The sequence below is a fragment of the Plodia interpunctella genome, chromosome Z (genome assembly GCF_027563975.2).
Source record: "Plodia interpunctella isolate USDA-ARS_2022_Savannah chromosome Z, ilPloInte3.2, whole genome shotgun sequence".
NCBI lineage: Eukaryota > Metazoa > Arthropoda > Insecta > Lepidoptera > Pyralidae > Plodia > Plodia interpunctella.
Window position 1 is genome coordinate 509,516 of NC_071324.2, and position 18,865 is coordinate 528,380.

Genomic DNA, 18,865 nt, shown 5'->3' on the forward strand with positions numbered 1-18,865 from the left:
CAAGAATTCATGCAAAAGAAAATAGAAAGTGCAGTGATACAAAATAAAATGATAATGTAGAAAGAAAACTATGGATTTAGAACAGCCGTGGTGCAGACTATGTCTACTGTAAAGCGTTCCAGATGTTTGTTTTAATATATATGTAGCTATATGTAAAGAATAGAGGTTTCTGTAGAGGATAAAAAATGTCAAATCCGAAAGTAATAAAAATGTCAAGAAGATACGAAAAATAGTATATAACATATTGAATTGCTGAGAAATCAAAAATAAATACAATTATAAACTAATATTAATAAATATAAATTGAATCATGCTAAGCCCCAACACTGTGTAATATAGCCCGTACCATTAAATTTATTTTATAAGAACAAAATAAAAATGGTGCTGCGGAAATATATGAAATTATGAAAAATTATGTGAAAAAAGAAGTACTCGTATGTATACGTAAACTACAAATTTCCATAAAGTAACCACGCACAAAACTTGTCAAAATATTTCGGATATACTTCCACGTATGTATAGTATATAGAGCGCAGGGACATACTTGTAAGTATACCTCCGAGTCCCTGAAGAAGAGATGAAAAATCTGTCTCGATGCGAGGTTATCGACATGGTGCGAACATTATTGCTTTGATCGAAAGCTGGTGAGAAAGATTAATATAACCCCAAGGCTCAGTAAATTTTACGAGTAAAGGTGGTAGAAAGCGGAATATTAAAAATATTTTTTATTTGTTATTTTTAGGGCTGCAGCACAAGCACCAAACTCGTTTTTGGAAAGTTAAGTATTTTATTGTCAGTTATGGGAATACCAAAGAAATTTTAAAAATTACAACCTTAAAACAGGTTATAACCTGTTTTAAGGTTATAATTTTTAAAATATCCATATCCTAATAACGTAAGACGATACTAGCACCATCTAGTACCAGAGGACTGACGCTGGCATTACTGATCGCTGGACGCATCATATTTATAGCTATGTTTGTGTAGACTGTCCTCGATCGATATCGTAGCTGATGCTTTTTTAAATTCTGATATAACCCATAACAAAATATTAACCATGGCAACACCAGAAATAACAAGCCTTTTCTGGTTTCTGTCCACACTTTTTAAAGTTTTGAGATCTGGCAACACTTAGCGGCTTATGAAGACCTCTATGCCACGGTAATAAAGGCGAATTTTCAATGAGTTCGGATTATTTGAAGAGTTATTGAATGAGCTTATTTATCCGGTATTGCCATTAATAAATAATAGGTCTCTGTTGTTTTTGACAGGAATATCAGGCAGCATCTGGCTGTATGTAAGTGCCTATTATTTCCCATTTGAAGCGCTTAACTTACGTTGTGCGGCGGCGATGTGGGGCTAACAGCGGCGTTGTTAGCGGGCACACTGGCGGTCGCACGCTCGTCCGCGCGGATCGTAGTCGTCGGTAGATTGATTGTGTTAGCTTTGGCGTGCGGACGCTGCGTTCGAGCGCGCAGTTCCGCGGTCAAACGCCCGCCCAAGCCCGGCGGCACGCTCTCTGTCTTACGCAGCCCGCACCAACCCTCGCTGTTTGGGGAGGAGTAAATAAAAAAAAAATTAAACAAAACAAAAAGGGACGCCAGCTTCCTCTTTCCGCCTTCGACTCGCTGGGGGCCAAATAAAAAGGGATAGCGATATTTTCGAAGGCGAATTTACAACCTTTAAGGCGATTTAGCTCTAGTCTGACACAAACAGTAGGCAAGCAACATTTTACCGTAGTTTTTTTTTCGTTTATTCTCGTTTTATATGTGTATACTTTTACTGCGCTGAATAGATTCTACTGCTACTTTTTTGGATGTCACTTTTATGGATGGGTTAGAGGTTGCCAACTGCAACTTGATAGCACTAACCTACACTCAGTCTGACAATAGTGTGGAGAAAACTGATTTTTAACGAACTACATTTTTGCTATTGCAACACCAAATAGTACGGTCAAGATTGGTTGAAAGACCTTGTGGTCATGGCCAATAAGAGACAGCGTTCATTTTCGCTCTCTTTTTTGACAGATAGTATATATGTAGTATACACACGGTGCCAGTTACTGAGTTCCAGCATGTCATCGCGAAATAACATGTAACATCTAAACCATCTTTGACAGCCGAATATTTATAGTACGAGTTGTTACGTCAGATCTCAGTTCTTTCGTGAGGTTCGATCTCCGTTGCCATTGGTCAAATAGTTGACAGTTCTGTTAGGCCGGTATTCCACTCATCCAACTTCATATATTATTTCTTTGTTTGTCCAATATCATTGTTCTCTTTTGTAATGTTAAGTAAGATGAAAGAGAAAGCAATATTTCAGAATTCATTATTTCTCTAGCAATTACGAATGACATTGACAGTTATTTGAACTTCTCGAGAGCAACGGGATTTTCCATACTATTATATCCTTGTCTCGCTTTCTTTTAATGACGAGGTAAAATGATATCGTGTGATATTAGCTGCGTGACGCGCAACGACACGTCTGTCTTAGTTTCGACCAGTTTCAGTTACACACCTTGCAAGCATAAGTGTGCAAGGATGAGCGAGTCGACTATTTCTGTCGCACATACAGTGTATGACTGAGATAGGCTTAACACTCGCCTAGGCGCCACGCAGCACCCGTAGAGTTCTGTCACATGAAACTAATGCTTTTGACAGTACACAACTTTGACGCGAACACTCTATTCGAATATCAAAAGAAAACTGATATAATGGCTCCCGCTCTTGTAAATTGTACTGAGCGAGAGAGCGAGTTGCCGTGCGTCAATAGTTGTCTACTTTTGTGAAACGTTAAGGGTTGGTGAATATTCGGCCGTCATGAACCGCAGTGCTATCATGTGTTATATTCGACCGTTACTTCAAGCAAAAGTAGTGTATCCATGAGAATAGCACGGCTGATCAAGAATTTATTTTTATTAATATGGTGATTTTTTTAAAAAATAAACCACACATTTTTTTCTTAAATTTATTGATTATATATTTTATCCTAAAACAGATGGTTAAAGACAGAGTACATAATAAATTCGAATAACTAAAATACCGTCTTGGTAAGTTGTCGGTTGTTACAGTGGCTTAGATAGATGTCGCCAGCGTCCTATTGTTTGTGTCAGAGTTAGATGCAACGGTGCAGTGAAGCTCTCCGCAGCGCGGCGCGACGCAGCTGGCCCCGATAACAAAACATACAAAAAGCATGCGGGACTATAAGCTAAACCATAAGCATTTTTAATCCACATTTATTGTATTACAGTGAATGTTAGAAATTAGTATTATATACACAATTTAGGATTTGGTAGCATATATATACATACGACAGATACAAAACTAATGCCCAAGTGGTATATTTTAGAGAACTGAAAGTTGGTCGAAATTTTATAATAGAAGGTTACAGACATGAAAATTACGTTGAAGTCTATATTACTAATGGTTACACAATTATTCAGTATAGGTATTATTATAAGGTTATGAGATTAAATATTACACCAATTTACGTGTACTAATCAAACATCCTGGCGACACTTGCGTCGCTTCGGCAGCCGGGGAAGCCGGTGCGAACTGTTTCTTACGTGCTAATTATAATAGTTACTATGTTAACATTAACAATAAAGGATAAGCTTTAGGTCAAGTTTTGTAATAAGATTAATTAAGGATAAGATAATAATGATTACTGCTATTATCAGACCAAAAGACGCAATCAAGATAATGCCTTCCTCATCAGATCTCTGTGCCAGAAATCCGTATCGCTGTCGCATCCCTTACACATAACACTTAGACGTACGACTACGAATTTACCTAATATACCTAACGCTCTACTCACCTTGTTATACGGCTCATTATACTGAACACGATACCACTAACTCATCAAGGGTCAGAAAGAGGGATTCTTCTCGTCCTTTATTCAAGATCCACTCTTCTGAGGTCGGGAACAAGGATCACTTCGTTCTTTATTCAAAGTCCATTCTTCCCAAGAGTTTATACAACAACTCTCGTAAGTTCCCAAAATAAGTTATTAGTACCCCTTACACTAATTACACGGCAACGCAATATCAAGACGCAATATAGTAAATTCTCACAGTCTACTTAACAATAGAATTACATATAATCGTCGAAATTTTTTATTTATTATCCTACGTTTATTAAAATTACTATTATACGGGTTAATCCTATTGGTTAAATGCGGTTAAATTGTGATTATCGTCTATGATTATAAAACTGAATACCTATGCACGTTGTTAAGCTAAGGACCGATACTGTACTCGACATCATACTGATGGTATTCGATGTTACAGGATGTTCAGCGTGTATCAGTCAAAGATGGTGGTTGTTTTGTTTTTTTTTTGTTTTTTTTTTTTTTAATTTTTTTTCTTAGTGAACGTAAACAAATAATACCACGAAAATTTCTCGCAAATGATCGAATTTTGAAACTTGAAAAATAACGATTAAATTTTATCTGCAACACCCTAAACGGTATACCTTAACGGGTTTACCGTTTCGGTTTTTGCAGAATTTAAGAATAAAATTTCAAAGGAAGATCTGAGAACTGCACACAAACATAAAAATATGAAAATAATCGAGATAAAAAATTAAATAGAAACACCGAAAAAGAACTTGCGAGAAGAAATCAATGACAAAATTAACGGGGGCGAAAGGAATTGGGAGGGGATGAAGAATAGGGATTCCGCTGATTCGGAAGAAGAAAGTGCAATCAGCAGGAGCTCGGGAAGCCGGGGTCGCTGACCCGTGCGCCGTTCATGAGCAGGTGCCCAAGACGACGCTCCCTGGCTAGAAGAAAAAATAAAAAGAAGGTGCAAAAAAAAGGAAGGGTAGAACATTTGGGAAGGGAATCGATTGGAATTGGGAAAGGAAGCCTCGGTGTCCACTAGGCAACATTGACGCGCAACAAATTCGCTTTCAAGCGCTCAGTTCAATTTACATGACTGAGACGCAAGATGTGCTAGATGGAAGAAGCACAACAGCGTATATATTGCGCGTCATGTTGCCTAGTGGACACCGAGGACAGGGTGGGGACATCGCCGACTCGGATGACGACAGAGTTGAGTCGGCGACAGCTCGGGAAGCCGGGGTTGCGTCCCCGAATGCCAGTCCTGTCCAGGTTGTTCAGGATGACACCCCTGACTGAGAAAACCTAAAAACATGGGACCACTAGTTGGAAAGTAGTCAACTCAGCCTATGGACGCCTGCGGCGTTGATGTGTCTCAAGGGCTTTCCAGGTCTTGGATGAATATTTTTACAAATATTTTAAAACGATCAAGGATACATTTTATAGATGAAAAATGAAAAGGGATGACACAGTTGAACAAATTATTGAGGATGACATGGTTGCAATCACAACTGGAGGATGAGAATTTTTGAAGGCTTTGATCGCTTAAAGAACCATCAGAATCTTGATCTCCGGCTAGATTCACGCTTGCTACTCACAGAGCGTCCAGTTGACTAAGACATGAGATGCAAAGTGACATCGAATACAGTGTTAGCCAGCCAACGTTAAAAGTCTGTACTAGTGCAGTGAAATAGAACTAGTAGAAGATCATTTTTGATTTTCTTATAGAGTACAAGCTAACTTCGACAACCATTTTGTGGCACTGTACCTATCTAAATTGAAGAATAAACTATCCTACTTTATCTAGCTCCATCCGTGTCATACACCCGTACAATCCTTAGTTTCCAGTCTTCTTCGATGCCTATTATGAAATATATTACATGTAACGCATTCTGTTGTGCATCATTGATACATTGACTTGATATGACGAATACAGATCTACGAATACAACTACTAACGTGACAGGAACTATTCTCACCGAATTTGTGCGCGTAACTACATATCTCGCGATTTAGAGGGGGGTTAATATATATAGATTTAGTTTGCGACGTCCTGACGAAAAATCTAAATACACGACAAGGATTAACAATATCTGACAAACATCCAATTGAGTATGTATACAAATCATGATAATGAGGTAGGTGTGTATGTCGAGTGGTTCGCTTCGCCCACAAGTTTACAGCGAATATCTACACTTAGAGTAAAACCGGCGGCGCGCGGCGGCGGTCTAATAATTCACTTAGTCGATTTAAAGTTTTATTTTAAATTGCTTTGATTGGTCGCTCTCCTCATTGCAAATAGTCCGTAGTTCCTTACAGTCTCCCGCGAATTGATAATACTCTTCAAATGACATTACATTTTATCGAGACACTTTTTATTTGTTTTCATTTAAGGCAAAAGACACCGCCGCCCGTTCATCGGCTCCTTTGTATAACATCAATGGCAGTACATTATTGCAATTCGTAAACGCAGAGCACGGCGTGTGGTCGTTAAATAACATGACCTAATATTAGAAACCATAACCTATTAATATTAGAAATTCAAAATTATATATATATAATTATCTAAATATCAATTCCAGTTGTTTTAACCTAATGTGGACATTTTACTATAATTATATGGCGTTCGCGCCGCTCAATTATATTTAATTACAAATTATATTACAAAATTATTATCGTTACCATCACCGAATTAGTATTAAAAAAATAAGTTTATAAATCTACATTTAATTTTGATGTCGCAAGCACGAAACGTCAGTAACCAGCAGCTGAATGGAGAAGTGGTAAGCAAATCTGTATCTAAATGCTAAGGCCTAGTTTACACGGACTGTCAGTACGAATGGGTAGGCATACACATCCATTGAGCGAAGCAACCTTTAAAATATTCTCATTCCTATTTTTTTTCGATATCACACACAGGTGTGCACACACAACATTTTATCGATATATTTACCAAAACGTCCCATCACTACGCTCAATGGAAGTACAATAAGTTGTTAGATGCAATGTTCGTGAAAACTAGGGAGTCCCCGTGCCTGCTACATGACAGAAATATCCGGGAGTTGGTATAAATATAAATAATACATCACAAAATACAACATCACAGCAATTTATCATAGAAACAATAAGTAAACAACTCCTGAATATTAACGTTACACTGTCACTAGGTCTACTGGTACTATGTAGCGACTCAGATTATACAAATTTAGCTGTTAGTATTTACAGAACATAGATATGTGATACCCCGATAACTCTTGAAAATATCTCAAATCATACTAAGAAATGTCATCAACAATTAACAATTTGAATCTTACATAGGAATTCGAGTCAAAATTGGAAACAGTATATTAAGGGAACATGATAATTCACATCACGCTCCAAGTTTATCAGCTCCCTGTAATAACTAACCATGTAGAGGTATCGAGGTGGCAAATTCACGCAAATAACCCGTGTCACAAGTGACGTCGCATCCTGTAGCCTGTAGCCGAAGCAAATGGGCACGCACTAGCTAGACTTCAAATCCATAGAAATAATATGCACAGAGAAAAAATAATTTGACAGTTCTCTTTTTAAATTTCCTGTATGAAACGAGACATCCACTTAGCAATAATTGATCTTAGCAACTCACCGCTTTTTCTCAGTACAATTTACTTGAGTGAGAAACACGATATGTTAGCAGCAAGCTGCGCGTCAATGTTGCCTAGTGTGGACGAGGCTTTACGCTCGGTTCAAAGCAGAGAAAAGTACGTGACTAATTTAAATCAAAACAATTGACTGTTTGAATTGCATAATTATCATTGTGTATGAGGCGCTAATCGTAGGAGGGTAGATAATATTAATATAGTGTTTGCTAAACACATCACTCGTCTGTTTTAGATTGAAGGCGACAGCGTCAGCGTATCGATAGATATAAACTAACTTTAGAAATCCCGCGGCGTCAACCTAACATGGGACTTACAATTTCATTCAAAAGCGTTTCTCTAAAGCGCTGTTGAAAGAAATTTGAATTGTACCGCCGTGTTTGACTCACATCAAAAGTTTGTGACTTCCAACTAAGCATTATCTGCGTTGTAACGAAGCGTGGATAATTTCAAGGTATTCATTTTCGAAGCTAAATAGGAACAATAGGAGACAAGACGTTTTTGATAAGCTGAGATCCTTAACTTCCCCTATTCGCTCATAAGCTACATAAAACGTGTGGACTGTGCGCTGAAATGTATTGCTGAACTTTTTTATTTTCAGTTAGTTTTTTTAAACTATTTTCTCATGATTTTGGTCGGAGGGACAGATCCCGCCGCTTCGTTTGAGTGTTAGGTGACAAATAATTCAAATATAACACGAACTTTAAATTCTTTACATCCATTATAGATGTGGCCATCAAAGATTATAAATAATATGTCTGTTTGTGGTAAAACCTGTATGCAATAACGACGCCGCCCTATATGTATATAAAATATGAACTTAATTAATTATTGATTGCTAAAAAAAATTTTGCTTTACAAGATCAGTAAACTTGACATGTAATGGATATCTGTTTAGTCAATTTTGAAGTCCCGTTAAAAATCCCACAGCATGATTATGAGACGTCTGAGTAGTGCGTGCCACATGTCCTCCACCGTCGCAAACCGTGGTACTTACGCGGCTGGGTCGCGGGCGTCGCGGTGCAGCTCGCGCAGGTATGCCCCAGGGTTCTCTAGGGCTTCCCCGAAGATCCTCTGAGACTGCAATATCCTGGACAACGTGGAAATCCACTCCTGCCGGCGGGCGTCCGGCGCGCGGCACACGAACGATTGTTTCGGCTTGTTCGGGTCCACAGAGTGTAGCATAAAAGCGCCGGTGCTGTCTAACTCTTCCAGGTCCATTTTGTTGACCTGAAATGAATTTTCACCTGGGTTGTAAATTACTACTTAAATTCCTCAAATTTATTTAATTAATCATGTATTTTTGGTCTGAAACTGTCATATAAAAAAAAAGTAAATTATCGCGAGAAAATGTCATCTCGCCCGAGTGCGAGGACTAAAGAGCATTTGGAGAAAACAGCGCGTTTTTTGTTCATCGCAGGTACTGCGTTGAAATTCGGCTAATATTCAATTTATAATACATCACAAATTACCAACCTGCACGTGAGCTCTGTAATTGTAGGTCTGGCTGACGAACTGACTCTTCTTCCCAACAGCATCAGCGAAGATGACGCATTGCTCAAAGAGGAACACGTGCAGCTCCCGAGCCTTGCCCTCCCCCCCATTGGTCACTTCCGATACAAGCAGGGGCTCCTGCAAGAGCAGCTTGCCCTGGGCCGTTATGTTTCCCTGGAGACAATAGATTCGGAATCACGAATACTGATGATAGCGCTGTGTTGTAGTATGGAATATGCTGAACTTAGTCGGACTGGTAGAAGTTCCATATACTACAAATACGTATACGACACAAGAGTGCATGTCACGCTACACTGAGAAGACACAAATTAATTAGCTAAAATCGCGAGCATACAATGTTCTTTAACTAAATTACGAGATAAGTATCTCCTGGAAAACTTGTATAATATCCATTTAGAGACCTTAAGCAATTATGTACATACATCTTCTTTGCAATTTTCTCTTAAGTATGAGAAAATAAAAAACCTTTATATATCTAGTTTCGTGACTACTCGTACCCTACTTCTTTTATAATATGTTTTGATGCGGGAAATTATAGCAACATTCTTTTTCATGTGTACTAATAGCACAGATGTCCAACCCACGAGATTTATACAGTTGGTTGTCTCCCACCGCTATGCAGCGCAATTGTGGAGTGAGAGGAGCGGGGCGGAGTTCCCATGTTCCTCCATATTAATTCATTTTGAAATTAGTATGGAAAGTCGAGAGCTCTACGCACTATCATTGTTAATACCGAAGATCCACAAACGATACGAGCGACGACATTATCAAAATGTCAAAACCAATGCGTCATTACAAAAGAAATGCGTAAGGTTATTAAACTTGACTAGTTAGTATTCCTCAATTGTTAAATACCCGACTAAAGATTAATTGTTATCGTGAAGTCGTTATCGACAACAGGTTTTTATCGCCTACATTGTGGCACTCTGCGCATTTCATTTATTTGAAGCAGAATTAGCAAAAGAATTATGTATCGTACACGAATATGCTACCATTTTTATGAATGCGAGGGCTATGTTCACTCCACATCAAATCTATTGGATGGATTTTGATGAATTTTAAGTAACAGTTGAATAGCACATAGGGTACTTTTTATATCGAAATTATGCATGCGGTAACCAGGTTTGCAGATAATAAGTCCATAAAGCGAAATGTTGGAACCACAGGACTTCAGTGAAATTATAGATCTATTTAGGAGACCTTTGAAAACAACGGTCAAAAGACCCCCTCCTTAACTGTTGTTCATAAGTACATGAAATAAGTACCAGAAATAATAGATTCGCTTCAGCAAAAACCTTTTTGTCCTTGAACAGAATTAAGCTAATATTTTGTGTTGAAATACTGAAATGTAATGTACATTACAAATTCAGCAAACAAAGAGTTGATGGAATTCCAAAATATGTTCTCGCATAAAGAGCTACGATTATTGTTGTTCAAAACAAAAGATGAACGAAAAGATGTTTCCCGTCGAGTCATCTTCAAACATCCCACGTTTGAGCAACATTCCGAAGAATCGTCAGCAAGGCATAACAATGGTTCGCTTCGCCACAGTATCATTATTACTCGCTACTGTACTCGCGCGCAGCTAAAATATTCTAAACACTAACTTGGTTTAAATACATATATTCGTTTTCTTTATTCCACTATACTAATTTAAATATTCGATTGAAACGAATATTTATAGATACGTTTATAGAAATATCGAATATTTATCAATCTGTAAATTCTTCGCGCAATCCGATACAAAAACAAACATGATAGAAAATGTCACAAAGATTGTATTTAAATCAAATTATGTGTCCTGTTTGACATTGATTATTTAAAATTAAGCGTTTCGTAAAGTCAAAATTACTTTGGGTCAAAAACTAAGTCTATTAAATTCTCTAAAAATATCTTTAACACAATTTTAGTAAACTTTGTTTCCTTTTTGAATAAACTGAAAAAGCGAGACAAAACATACATAACACACAGAAAAATAGAACACAACCAGATCGGCGACTTACCGTAAAGCCTTGGAGTCTGCCGACATCCATCATGTTGTTGGCATTCTTCGGGATGACGTCAGTGTAGTGCACGGCGTCGCGCAGGGCGGCGAGGACGGCCGGCGCGGCATGAGCACTCTCCGAATACGAGTAGATCTTCTTCACCAGCAGATGGTACTTCTGGATGCGCTGGATCGGCTTGATTAGCAGATCGGCCAACTAGAAATAAATATCAGATTGTATGCCATTATATACATACCTAAAATCATCATAATCAGCCATTTTAATGTCCCCACTGCTGGGGCACTGGACTTCCTAAAGGACCACGACCACGCGAACGTGAACTGGTCAACGTCGCAGATTCTATATTTATATTTCGCCCTCAGACCAGCATGGAATTATTAGCAATAATATTGAAACGTAGATATTAATCCATTTTCCTCCTGCTTCCATGTAAACATATTATTTAACTATAACAAGTGTAACGATCGGCTTCATACGAAGCAATGGGCGCTTGTTCTTCGATCAGTAACAGATGTGCAACGTCTACAAATACGAGGTTGCACTTTATTTGCATTGTGATTAAAGACACGTGTTTTTTGACGTGACCAATAAATAACTGGCAATTAAGGACGCGATTTTGTATCAAGAATAAATGGAAACATTTCATATCTATACCTTTTGGAGGAGGTAATTATCCTAGTTACAATTGCGTAGATATAGACAACATTTTTAAAGGGGAAGAGAAGAAATATTCAATGACTGATCGCTTTGACGTCAGGCAAACATCTGATAGTAAAATCACCGCTGTTTCTTCAAAACAAAGATTTATTTTTAGGCGCACTTCATCGTCTTGGTGTTATAGCCACGAATGTAACCAGAAACACGCGAGGATGAAAAAGAGCTTACCTGCAGCCGATGTTCGAATTTATGTCTGAGCTCTTGGAAGTAATGCTCGTGTTCAGCCACGATGTACTCGGACACCGGCTTCTTGCGGCAGTACGCCTCATAGAGGAACATCCTCTTCTCCAGGAACCGGTGGAATAGGTCTCCCAGCAGCTCGGGGGATTCCACGCATCCGCGCAAGTCGCGCAGGAATTTGCTGCACAACATAAGTACGTCATCAGCCCCCTCATGCCACTCCCACGCAAGTGGGACCGGTATAAAGTTGCGATACTGTACAAACTACTTCCTGGACGAAAGAAAATGAACAAGCCCGAACAGGACAGGGTAGTTCATTAATAATGTCTTTAGAGTTCCGTACCTCGAATGGAAAAAACGGCAGGATAACTTCGATTACCGTGTATCCCCGTCAGTCTAGACCCATTTTCTCGGGACCGCGTGTCATAAAATTAAAATTTTTACCAATAGTCAATGGTTTCTTTTAGCTGTAAAAAATCAAACAAACACGATCAAATAATACGACTGTTTATTACGCATATTTTATGATTCCACGAGGGAATCAAAATATAAAGAAAATAATCTTAGAAAATTCTAAATTTGGCAAGAAAACCCTAAACATAAATGTAAAATTGGTAATTTATAATTATATCACAGAAAAAAACATTACAAACTTATACTTATAACTCATTTCATACAAAATGAGTACATACACCAGCAAATATAAGATGGTCAACTTTTGTATGAATGAGTCCGAGTGGAATTTGACTGGTTTTTTATTTACAAACATTCTAATTGTTCTTCCGAGTACCCAAATACTCAAGTCGACTTAATGAGAAATTATTTGGTCTGTGTGTCTTGTTCCCTGGCAAAGAAGATATTATAGTTATCCAATCGGATTTATATAAGCCTTGAATATCTTTAATTTCATATTATTCACAGGAGACGAAGATTACAATGTAGTTGCAATTTGGTAACATGATTACCGCAAATAGTATAATATAATTTCCATTTGAGGTAGGGAACCCTAAACATGATAGCAATCAGAAAATCACACATATATTTGATGAATACATGTTTCACATTGTTGATATATACATATGTACCTAAAAATATATATTGAAGGTAGGATATTCACATAACAAAAATCATTCGCCCAACGTGCTGCTTCGTGATAAATTTAAAATGCGAAAATATCGATGTTCAAACGATCTCATTTTAAAAATATCAAAATCCATCGCTCAGCTTAAAAATATTTCACATAAAATAAACACAAGAAACAGCAAAGCGATAATTGTCGCACAGCAAAATAAAAAATAAACATTCCAAACAATTTAAATCTATCAACCTAAAAAATGTTTTTCATTTTCGTAGTTCTGAAGCGGGATTCGAACCCAAAGTCTGGTTTAGAACAGATGTATTCGGCATATAGAAGTGGATACTCACTCGCGATGGAACTCGTAGATGGCCTCGATGTTGCTGAAGATCATGCGATGGCGGCCGTCGCGGAGCCCCTCCGGCAGAGGGGGCACTGCGTTCGGATCCTGGAAAATAAGTTGTTTTTAACACAAATTTGTATGTACTTGTTCCTGTTTAGTGCAAATTATTTTTTCTAAAAAGAAATCTAAAAGTTTGTTAGTACGTATTGATCATTATAATCTCTGTCTCATTTTCGCATGCTCCCAGGCCCATCCGAAGTGGTGTGACCAGCTAAGCAAAGCTTTTAAATGGTTTTGTTATACATGGCGCACACGCATTATAAGAGCATAGTCTCAAATAGATGGGGGCGTGGGTTCAATTCCCACTCGATTCCAGTTTTTTTATTCTCATAATTATTTTCAAAAATACATAAAATTTGGTATTTGGTAGCGCAGAAACTGGAATAAAATTTTTCATTCTGAAATTCACAAGTGACCAAAACTGATGATCCAGATGCTCTCTTAACTTTGTCATTATAGTTTTTATTTTGTCATTGAAAATATAAAACGACAAGTAACTGAAGGCTTCGCCATCTAATTTTGTGGATAAACTGTTATGAATAATTAAACTTACGAATTTATCGAAAGATCCATTACGCCACGTTTTAATGGTGGGTTTGTACGCCACAACGTGTAAATGTAAAATGACAATACGTGTCATTATTAAAACAAATGAGTTCTACATATATTTGCTCTGCATTAGGACTGTTATCAGCGGGGGCAATTAGGCTGTTATCACCCAGGCTCAAACACAACAGTACGTGAAGTGACGATGAAGATGCCATGTCGTCATAGACAAGAATATATTACAGCCAAAATAATAAGCAGGTTGATATCAATTGTTGTTTGATGTGGCGTAAGGTGTAGCACTCCTTCTCATTCTTAACTTAGGATTTATTGACATACGTGCAACCGCTTTTGGTTGACAGCCGGCTAATATCCATATGTCCTGACGATGGCTTCCTTCATAAAAGTCTATGAAAACAACCGCTCGGGAGTTAAATTGATTGGACTACAAAGAAAATGTTGGGTTGCTTAAGAAACACTTCGATGTATATTGCTCGTCGTTATTTGAAATCTACAATGTTAATATCCATTGTATCCATAGTGTACATCAAATTGAAACCGTTACGTCGAAATTCGACTCGTTGATGACAGTGCTGGTAATCGCATTAGCATGGCCACAACTAGAGCGAAATCGATTAAAATATTTGGACAATGTACAGACAAACGTGAAAAACCTTTTAGAAGTAGTTTCATTGTTAGGTTAACTCATAACTGGGTTTCCGTAAAATAACTACGATGACGGTATCATATGCTACATTGTATGTTGAAATGTCAGATTACACATAAATGTCAGACATCCCTATCAATAATCGAGAATTGAGCTGACCAGTTCCTAGCAGAATCCGTTCACGAGTGGTTCAGTGGTCCAGAGTGACACATGGTTCAGCTATCGCGAACGCATACAAGAAGGAAGCTCACGCTCCATTACATAACATTAGTAGAATAATTATCTTCGTCTTCAGTCAATCTTTACTTATTACTTTTCAAATGATGAACAGCAATGTAATATTTAACATATAAGAAGTACGTATGATATGATATTCTCTTAGTACTTTCCTAAAGCCAAAGTCAATTCACATATTATTAGCTAATACGCTGAGTACTCTCAAACACTGCCGCAGGCTTCGACAGCGAACCCCTTTCAAACTTCCTGTCTTTGATTAGCGATTCCAAAGATAAAGGTTATATACTTTTAATTTCATGCAAGATAATAATTTACTCGTACGTCATTCTTGTGTACGAAAAAATATTAGATCAAAAGAAACAATTTGCGAAATGGAAAAGGTACAGTGATTCGCAATTCAAAAAGTATTAGGAATTTATGAAAGAGGTCCGTATCTCCCACAATCACAAGCACAAGCGTATCTCCCACAATGTATGTTTAATTGAAATTACTCAATAAACATTTGTTTAATATAGCGACGTTGAAAATTCGGCTAAGATTGCCTGCCTGACGTCAACCCCGAACACTATTACCTTTCAGAAGCCAAGGCGTTATCGCGCGCATGACCAAGACGCGACGAGAGTATACGGAGCTGTTCCAAAGATTTTCCACATACCTGCATGTGCCGTATGTATCCTTCGCAGACCATCTTCAAATCGTTGACGTAGATCTCCTCAGTGTCCACGAGCTCCTTCAGGACGTACTCCCTCTTCTTGAGCACGGCCTCGTCGGTGTTGGGGCCGGGGGTGGGGGGAGCCTCCTCCTCGTTGTCTCCCCCCCTGCCCGAAGAGCTGGCACCGCCATGCTGTTCCTACATATCGAAACGTTCATTACTACTAAAAACCAACATCAATTTATCCAGGCTGATCAACAAGAATTAATGATTCTAGATAAATGGAGGTCCATATCTGCTCTGCGTAGACTTTTAAAATCTATGTCAACGATAATTAAATTTAACCCCTATTTCACCAATAAGAGCGCGGCTTTCTTCTTAGGTAAATATGCATACGGTATGTTTAATAAATGTTTTTTAACCAAAACATATTTTGGGAATCGAAGTTTAGTTTCACTTGCCCCAGCACTAGTTCTTTTATCATTAAACGTGAGAGAGAGACGCCTTGTGTCCGACGCTTGACAATCGAGAAGAGAGAGACAGAGTAGTTTATACCGAAATTGTATATTGGTGACTAAATTTTTAAGACCCTACAGAGTACGATTAGCTGAAGGACACTAGACCTGAGTCATTAGAACACGCACAATACTGTAGGCTTCGGTGAGTCACGTGATAACACGGGATTAAGAGTTTTATGTAAATTACTGAGATGAGGTATGGAGCAACGATTGATTAATTAAACTTCGTTGTGATAAATGAAAACTTTTAGTAAGCGTCCTTGCTCATTTTCCTAATTTATCCCTATAAATTTGAGTAATTTACGAGGGCCAGCCGCACATCAAGCACGTTAATGTCCCAAGGCAATGCATGATTCTGATAAGCAAGATCTGTGATGGTGCATCCAGGAGCGATATAGAAAGGAAAGATGAACAGACAGACAGATGAACTAAAAATTCTGCACGGTGAAGCTACATACCACAAAATTACATTTCTGGTATTTTATATACCTAACCTTAGTATACCAGCGGAGCACGCTGTAGCTATGTGGTAGGATTATATTTCAACACTCTGAAGGCACTCACTTGTAATTGTAGTCCTCACATATGCTAATGTAAGCTTAAGAGTTAATTTCCAACTAAGTAACACTCAAATGTCAGACATAAGCCGAGTTTCAAAACAGCGCTAAATAATCTCATCATATTTACATCTGCCGACGAAAGTAAAATATTATTATTTTGCCATGGCACTAAAACCCTCTTAGCTAAAAGCCAAAAACTTTGCTAAAACACACAGAAATCTAATAAATATATAGAAAAAAATGTGATGGAAAACAAAATGAAAATAAATATTGTATAAATATAGTTGAACGTGAACTAGGAATAGACGAGAGATGCTGTACAGACATGCGGCTAAAGCTATAAATAGTCTAATCAGGGCATTTGTACTGAGGAAATAAAAGCAAGCTCGGCCGAACCAGAGCAGAGCACACTGCAGAGAGTAGGCTTCATATTAATACGCGATTAGTGGCATATTCAAAAGTTCTATTTTAGTATTTTTTATTGTTCAAATTATTTTTGGTTCTAATATTATACCAATCAAGGTGTTTAACTATAATGTAACTAAATAATATTATTCTGTCTGTATACATAAAAAAGGTACCAATTTCGTAGCGTAATGTTAAATTTGGACTAATATAAAAACTGTATCTGTAAGATGACTCATGATTACTTTATGTATTGTATGAAATGTAGCCCCTAAAGCCCGGATTGTCTTGACCTTTTACAACTGTAATATCTCAAACATGTTTTACCAAAATAACTCTTGGTGCTATAAACTAGAGATAAAATCAAAAAGAAATTGAACACAACCTAGGGCTTCAACATGGACTCGACAACCATAAATAGTAACGATACGACCACTACAACTATAGCTGATTTAGGGTTATGTTGATAAGTAAATATTTATCGTCTGTAATTTGAAATAAAATATATATACGATACTAATAAAACTAATGAAAAAATCCGTAAAATACTACTGTTTTTTTTTATTATAAAATAATAAGTTTTTAAGAAATTTATTGCCAAACTCAAATCCATGCATTGCACGCACACTACTTGAACACTCTTCGGGAAAATCAAGAAATGTATTAATTACATGTGTGTTACAGTTTGTCATCAAACTTTTTACGTAATTATAAATAAATGGTTAGTGTTTTCCAAACTTTGGTGATATGAAACTTTATATAATTTTAATAAACACATTGTTGAAACATTTCTTGTAATCCCTAGCAGTATTCACATGCTGTAATTTAGAACCGCACCATCTTTTCCTTTACAATTTGCTCAATTTCCGCGATATCGGCGGGGCCGCTATTGGCATCCAAGGCGTCCAGGGCCAATGAGTTCTGGAAAATTATAAAACCTGAAGGTAACCGAGCGACAGAGAGCGAAGGCGACACCAACAGGTAAGTGACACTACTGAACTGATACAATGATAAATATTAAAAACAAACTGAAAAAATTTTTACTGAAATATAAAAAAGATTCACGCGAATTAGTCCACTTTTTCAGTCGCTTAAAAATTTATAGAAGTCAATTTTATGATTGCTGTTAAAATATGTAGCACATTTCATATTTGAAATATGCCGATAATTCAAAAAGAAAAAGTAATATTTTTTTGTAATATTTATATATACTGTGTATAAACCAGTAGTGCCAGTTGTCTCCCAATGACAGTTCAGAGAACCCGAGAGTTAGTCACAAGAATATGATGTTAAATAATGATGTGAGAGATTCAGTTAATATGAACAGATAGAGGAAAATTATTCAGTTATAACACACTCGTGTCACCTTACATGTATTGTCTATTGAACTACTGAATTTTGTATAAGTTTATAATCACACATTTATAATGAAGTAATTATTTAACGTTCGTAAAGAATGAAATTGATACATATAAAATAGATACGTGTTTTTTAAAACGTTAGTTAAATTTTCTCAGATTTTTTTATTGTCGATATAGATAAATAAATCTTTAGAATTTGGTTGAAAATTTGAAAAATACAGTCAATGCAGTTTAGCTTGTATGACAGATTATTAAAACAATATTCAAAAGGAAGAAAATATATATTAATGTAATGTAGGTATAACTGCTGCTCATATTACGTGTATTCTAAGTAATTAAGTTCACAAAGAGACTTTTTGTAACAATTTCACTCTGTACTTGGAAGCTTCCACCGTTGACCACAATCAAATTGTATTTGATGGTTCTAAGTACCTACCGATGGTGCTAACTCTTACCCGAGTGGTGGGGGCGGAGGCGGCGGCGGCTGGTGTAGGCGCCTGTTGCAGTACTGACTGCGGATCCTGTCACAATTGAAAAATTAAT

General features: G+C 37.3%; 1 protein-coding gene across 5 annotated transcripts in view; it reads right to left on the reverse strand.

The window, feature by feature from the left end:
* trio overlaps window positions 1-18,865 on the reverse strand; it is a 200,595-nt gene that overhangs the window by 5,342 nt on the left and 176,388 nt on the right. For 4 of the 5 annotated variants that reach the window (XM_053768428.1, XM_053768429.1, XM_053768431.1 and 1 more), the window contains 9 exons: window positions 18,778-18,843; window positions 17,799-17,882; window positions 15,482-15,676; window positions 13,324-13,421; window positions 11,887-12,079; window positions 10,999-11,196; window positions 8,957-9,148; window positions 8,478-8,710; window positions 1,338-1,548 (listed from right to left, as the gene is read on the reverse strand). In XM_053768428.1, the coding sequence (XP_053624403.1) occupies window positions 1,338-1,548; window positions 8,478-8,710; window positions 8,957-9,148; window positions 10,999-11,196; window positions 11,887-12,079; window positions 13,324-13,421; window positions 15,482-15,676; window positions 17,799-17,882; window positions 18,778-18,843 (1,470 nt within the window). The remainder of the gene's footprint in view (window positions 1-1,337; window positions 1,549-8,477; window positions 8,711-8,956; window positions 9,149-10,998; window positions 11,197-11,886; window positions 12,080-13,323; window positions 13,422-15,481; window positions 15,677-17,798; window positions 17,883-18,777; window positions 18,844-18,865) is intronic. The other variant, XM_053768430.1, reaches the window with a different exon arrangement.